The following is a 6,244-nucleotide window of genomic DNA, read 5'->3' as shown; positions in this document are numbered from 1 at the left end:
AGGAGGCCCATGAATAGGTTTGAATAGGATGGTGCCATCCTGGTGCCCATGGCTGTACCCTGGGTTTGAAGATAATATTAATTTATTTTCAAACCTGAAGGCATTGCTTGTGAGCACCAGTTTGGCAAGGTTTACTAGGAAGGTGGTTGAAGGGGTGGAGGGTGTGGGTCGTGAGGAAAGGAAATGCTCAAGGGATTTTAAGCCTTCAGAATGGGGGATGGAAGTGTAGAGAGAGGCTACATCAATGGTAACAAGGAGGAGTTGTTGGTCAGTTGGAAGGGTTGTGTTTCTTAGGATATCTATGAAGTGGAGGGAGTCTCTGATATGAGAGGGTAGGGAGGCAACAATGGGTTGGAGGTGTAAATCAACAAGGGCAGAGATTCGTTCAGTTGGGCTATTTATGCTTGAAACAATGGGACAACCAGGATTGCCTTCTTCATGAATTTTTGGAAGAAGATAGAAGTGTGGTCTTAAATATCCCGTTTGTAACCGCTCCCTAAATACCCCATAATGTCCCCTGAATCTGTACCCTTTTTCTCTACATCCTTCTGCACCGCGTAATCTGTGGTCTCTGCTGCTACAATTGACTCTCCGTGCGTACTCTGTGGTCACGACCGTTTGATTTCAAACTGTAACCACTCACTGCTCGGTTGAGGAAGGAAACTCAGTTTCCGAAAATTTCCGTTTCTAATGTAAGTTTCTAAGTGTTTTCAATCTATTTATGTCTTGTGTCTCCTGTTTTAATTTATATTATATATATTGTCACAAAGTGAATTTTTGTGACGGACGTAGAGCCGTCGTCTAATGTATAAATTAGCGAATTTATTCTGTTTTAGAATTAGAATAGGATCGACTGCCGGATATATTTTGTTAGATTTGCAGTTGTGTACATGCACATCATCACCATCGTCGCCAATCCCTATGAATTAGCAGCTGAATCAAACCCTGTCACATGACCAGTGGCGTGATCGTCTTTTCAGACTCTCATTGGTCAGGAAGCTCTTTTCCCCCGGCCTCCTAATTTTCAGCGACCCGGTGCAGCTTCAAGAAGACCTGGGAGAAAGCAGTTGTTCGGTGAACGGGTTCGTGTACGGCTGCGTTCCGAGCGGCGCTCCTAATAGTGGTGTACTAGAGGGTTAATATTCTATTCTGTATTTTAGTGAATGGAATATTGTAAGTCGAATTGCCGACTGTATTTGAAGATAGAACTTCCTGGGGGATTTTCTTTCTTGTTGGTTATTTTTCCTAAATTCGTATCACTGGGGGTGAACGAGTTATCCTTGGTTTTGAAACCTGTAAGGGATCTCAAGTTTGGGCTACAAATAGTTGAGTGGGGAATTTAGCTAGGCTCTTATAGCGGATTAATTTTGAGTACTTAATTTATAAGCCTCGACTCTGTCGCTTCACGACGTTCTTAATTATAATACGGGAAGTGGGAATCGCTTCGCTATTCTCCGTATCAGTATCCACGTCATTTCAGGTAATTGTATGTCAGGACTGGTAGTCCGTATATTTTTCCTTCTCTGTAGTAAGGTGGCCTTTAGTTTAAAGAGTAATTTTTCTCCATTGAGTTTTTATTCTTGTAGGGAAATCCCTGTCCTTTTTAAGAATAGTTTTTCTCAATTAATTTTTATTCTTGTGGGAAAATCCCTGTTCCTTTTGAGAAAAGTTTTCTCGATTAATTTTTATCCTTGTAGAGAGATTATTATCATTTATAGTAAGTTTTCCTTGCTCGGTTTTCATACTATAGAGTGGCCCAGTATTTTAACTTTTCTTAGCAGTTTCTGACTTGCTGTAATATCTAGTAGGAAAATTCCAATCATTTCCTAGAGAACTCAGGTACAGCTTGAGTTCGTCCTTGTCGAAGTTTCTAGACTGCGACGTCCATTCTCTTTCTTTCTCTTCACTTTCCCTATTCTAAAATCCTTCTAGCTCTCAGGTACAGCTTGAGGACTTCCTCGCCGAAGTTTCTAGACTGCGGCATCCTTTCTCTTTCTTTCTCTTAATTCTTCCTGTGTTAAAATCCTTCCTGATCTCAGTTCCAGATTCGAGATCGTCCTAGTCGCGGGTTTTCAGACCCGCGGATCCTTTCTAAAATTCTTAGAAACCTGTCTTCTTTAATAGCAAATATTATTTGCTGGTTTTCCCTGTGGAAAATTCACGAATTTTCCCGTGATCTCAGTTGCAAATTAGAGATCGATCTTGTGGTAGTCCTTAGACTGGCAATTACTTGGAAAAGTCTATTGAAATCTTTTCCTGAATTAGGAGTCTCTGACTCGATATTTTCCTTGTGGAAAATCCTGGAAAAATCCTTTCCTACCCTGACAACGACAGACTGTTGTCTTCCCGATATTATTCTACAGACTGTGTCTGTGCAAAATCTTTTCTATCCTCTCATAATAGTCGACATACTGACTATTAATTTAAAAGCGTTTCGGACGATTGAGAGCGATTCCCATACCCTTAAGGGCAGTCACAGATTGGCCCTTAATAACCGGCGCGCAGTCATCAGATTAGCGCGGAAATCCTGTTTAGCAGTTTCAGAATTGCTGAAAATCCTTTCGCAGCTGCAGGCTCGCGATTCAGAAATCCTCCACCTAAAACCTTATCCTCTAAGCTTTAATTACCACGTAATTGAAATTGATATACTGTATTTAGCTAGCAGGTCCAGCTTGCTGAGAGCTAGAGCGCAATTCTCAGATTGCGGATTATTGAGCAGATATTTATTTGCTGTAGGGAATAATAATCTTATTATTGATTCTCTGTTCCCTATACCCTATACCGTATACCTCATACCCTACACCCTATTCTCTATAGCTTACACCCTATACCGTGCCCTATTTAACTGCATCTTAAATACTACTAATAACTCCATAGTTCCGTCATAGCTTTACCCCATAGCTCTCACCTTAAACCCCATAGAAAAACCACATCCCGGGCTTGCAGGTACAGCTTGCTCGCCGTCAATTCGCAGTTGGTTCAGATTGCGTACTACCTTTATAAATAGAATTATTGGTAGGGATCTGATAGTCAGATCCGTCTCCTTGTATAGGGTTATCTTAATCTCCCTTAACACCCACCCTGTATTCCAAAGGCCAAGGGCTGAATCGGCCAGTAACGCCACGGGCAAACACTCTTCCCCTGAAAGTAAAAATCTCGCGAAAGAAGCAGAGGGTAAAGAATCAGGATAGAGGGAGAAGTGTAGGTCCGGTAACTCCACCTGTCAGTACGGCTACTGACCCCGACCCATACCCGACTGTAGCTAGTCCGCGTCGTAGCAATACTTCGCAATTATTAGGAAACCTAGAGGGTGGAATAGGTCATGCTAATAATATATATATATATATATATTATATATATATATATATATATATATATTATGACGATTACTAACTATGCTTTTGAGTTGATTCTTCATCAGTGAGGACTGTTAGCGAATCATGATTTATTTTCACAAAAATAATAAATATTAACAGAGAACAAGTGAATAATACCTCTAATACTTTTGGAATAGTGAGGCTTAATTTAAACTAGCTCAAGTTAAGCGTAATTTGGGGAAAGCGGGCCTTAATCACATCATTAAGCTATCAATGGCTTCAAGGAGAATCAATTCCCCACGAACATTATTTTCAAGGACAGTAAAGTACTGAGTGTAAGACAACTCTACGTCCAGGCTATCATCACGCGAATGAGGAGAAACAACGAACACATAAGACTGGCAGATCATAACCATCAAACAAGGCAGAGAAACACGTATTCAATAGTACCAAGGATGAACACTACATTTGGGCAAAGAAACTACACATATTTGGGACCAAAAATTTATAATTCAATACCAAGTTACATTAGGGAAGAATTCAATAGACACAGGTTCAAGAAAAGTTTATTTTCCTGGTTGGTTGATATTGGAGTGGAAAATTGTGAAAATTTAGTTAGACTGTAAATATTGAAACTATTTATTCTTCATTCCACTCTTTACTGTTTTTCATTTTTCTAAAAATAACCTTTCTTATTATTATCCTTAATAGAAAATTAATATTTATTTACTAATTCCATAATTTTGTTTGTTTGTATTATACATTTTTACTAATTTTATTATAAAAAACTTTAATCCCATATCAGTGAATGAAGTTTGTAAATAGTAATTATTACACGCAATAAGCAACTAATTACTTATACCCCAACACATATAATATATAGTGGGGTGTATATTTATTCATTGAAATTATCATTTATTCATTGTTGAAACACCGCTGATTTATGTAGTTATATTACAATACTATATTATCAATATTCTAATGTTGCATTCAATCTTCATTGTAATTAATAAGTTTTCATAATATGTGAAATTTGTTGCATAATTGGCTGTTGTACTGTAATTTATTGTAGATTCGTGTATGAACCAGAATGTATTGTAATTTACTTGAATAAAAAAAAATAAATCCTGTTGATCAATATTTATAGTAGGCTTATCTCATTTATCATTTTGATACATTTTAAGCTACAACATGAGTAAAATACAGCAAAAAAGTAAGATCACTTTGTCCAGGGAATTATTTGGCTCAGAATCAAGTTGGTGAGAAGTATGAGACGTTCAACTACCTACTAACCTACCTCTATAGTTAATTTGACGAGAAGATAAAGTAAAAGCATTGAAAAATCATACTCTCTAGAGGTCTATGGTTGAATTAAAAGATTATTGTGTGCAGTAGAAAGATAAATCTCTAGAGAGTATGATTTCTTAATGCTTTTACTTCATTTTCTCGTCAAACAACCCTTTCCGATCCCATCAACCTGTTGCATTTCTACCTTCAGGTAGTTGGACCCACCAGAGACCTCAAAGCCAATTTTTCATTTGGGGATATGATTACCTCCTTACTACCTTAAACAGAACTGCGGGGTCAAAAATAGTCTTCTATACATTTCCTTCTTCACCCTTTTATGAGCATTCATTGCCTGGACAGAAAATGTTTGAAAAGCATATTGACTACAGTACTTGATACTTGAATCTTTCGTCGCTAGCTGGGATGACCAGACAGACTGTGTCAAGGAAGACGAGGGGCACGTTCCCTCAGATTCTGGTAAGACCATGTACATCGTTGGGGAATAAATACTCATTCTCCAGTTCCGGTGTAGCGAGTAGTTCCGGCAGCGAATAGATGGGCCGCTCTACCGCAGTCGCTTCTTTATCGTGCGTTTTAAAGTAATAATTGGTTTGAACTGAAACAATCAATTGGTCAAAAATACTACGGATATTCTGATTTAAAAATTAATATTCAATTATAATAAAACATTAGTAATTTATGTTCATCCCATATCAGTATCTGTTATAATTATATTTGTTGGTGAGGCAATAAAGTAAGTTCACCACTACCTAATCTTGTTCAACGTTACTTACATCCATTCAGATTTATTTTTTATTTCACTCAATTAATTGAAATACAGTAGGCCCATACAGTATGATTTTATATAACATTTTATAGATTACTGAATTCTTTCGAATTATTATTAGAATTCGTTGTCAAATCAAATAAACTGCAGTACCGTACCAAAGTGATTGATGTTGCAAGCAATGTTGACAATAGCCCATTTGAAATGCCCGCTCATTTCACAGCTGACCGGTGACATTTTCACGGCCTTCATAAATCACTTGTCACTTCGATTTATACCCACTATGGCACTTTTTGTCTCGTGCAGAATGTTTTGTTCTTTGTTGTTGACCAACAACAACAAATTCTCAAACTTTAGAGCTTGAGGATAGTTCTATTTGAAATCAAGTTCAATTCTTTGTTTAATTAAATATTATACTGCTGTTAAACTGTAGCTTTCATTTCAATTCAGTTTGTCTGTTTGAAATTCTTGATTTGTGTTTATAATGGCATCTAATTGGACCTCCAACGTTTGATCATTAACAACGGAGATTTCGTTGATGTTTTGTCGGATTCTTCTGTACTGGAATGGAGGATGGTGTCCACACGAGGTGTTAAACCCAGATATTATGAGGGAGAAGTAGTTTTATGCTATGAACCTGATCCTGCAAAAACTAAAGTACTTTACGATTCCAAGGTAAGGTTATAATGAAGAAACAACGTACCTTGATAATTTATTCTTTTGTCAATCAACTACCTTACCGTATTAATATTATAATAGTTCATTAGCAACAAATGCTTGTGAATGTTTTATAATAATATGCGGCTAAAGTTACTATTTAGCCCAGTTTTCTTGTTTTTTGTCTTACGTCTAC

At 37.3% G+C, this 6,244-nt stretch overlaps 1 protein-coding gene across 2 annotated transcripts in view; it reads left to right on the top strand.

Moving 5' to 3' along the window:
* Nucleotides 1-5,659: 5,659 nt before the first annotated feature.
* LOC111055562 (male-specific lethal 3 homolog) overlaps nucleotides 5,660-6,244 on the top strand; it is a 31,608-nt gene continuing 31,023 nt past the window's right edge. Inside the window, exon 1 of one of the 2 annotated variants that reach the window (XM_039432299.1) lies at nucleotides 5,660-6,066. In XM_039432299.1, coding sequence (XP_039288233.1) covers nucleotides 5,965-6,066 — 102 coding nt within the window. In that variant the 5' untranslated portion in view covers nucleotides 5,660-5,964. The remainder of the gene's footprint in view (nucleotides 6,067-6,244) is intronic. The other variant, XM_039432297.1, reaches the window with a different exon arrangement.

This window comes from Nilaparvata lugens, chromosome 7 (assembly GCF_014356525.2).
Source record: "Nilaparvata lugens isolate BPH chromosome 7, ASM1435652v1, whole genome shotgun sequence".
Classification (NCBI taxonomy): Eukaryota; Metazoa; Arthropoda; class Insecta; order Hemiptera; family Delphacidae; genus Nilaparvata; species Nilaparvata lugens.
The sequence above is the reverse complement of the archived record's forward strand: the minus strand, read 5'-3'. Positions and strand labels throughout refer to the sequence as shown.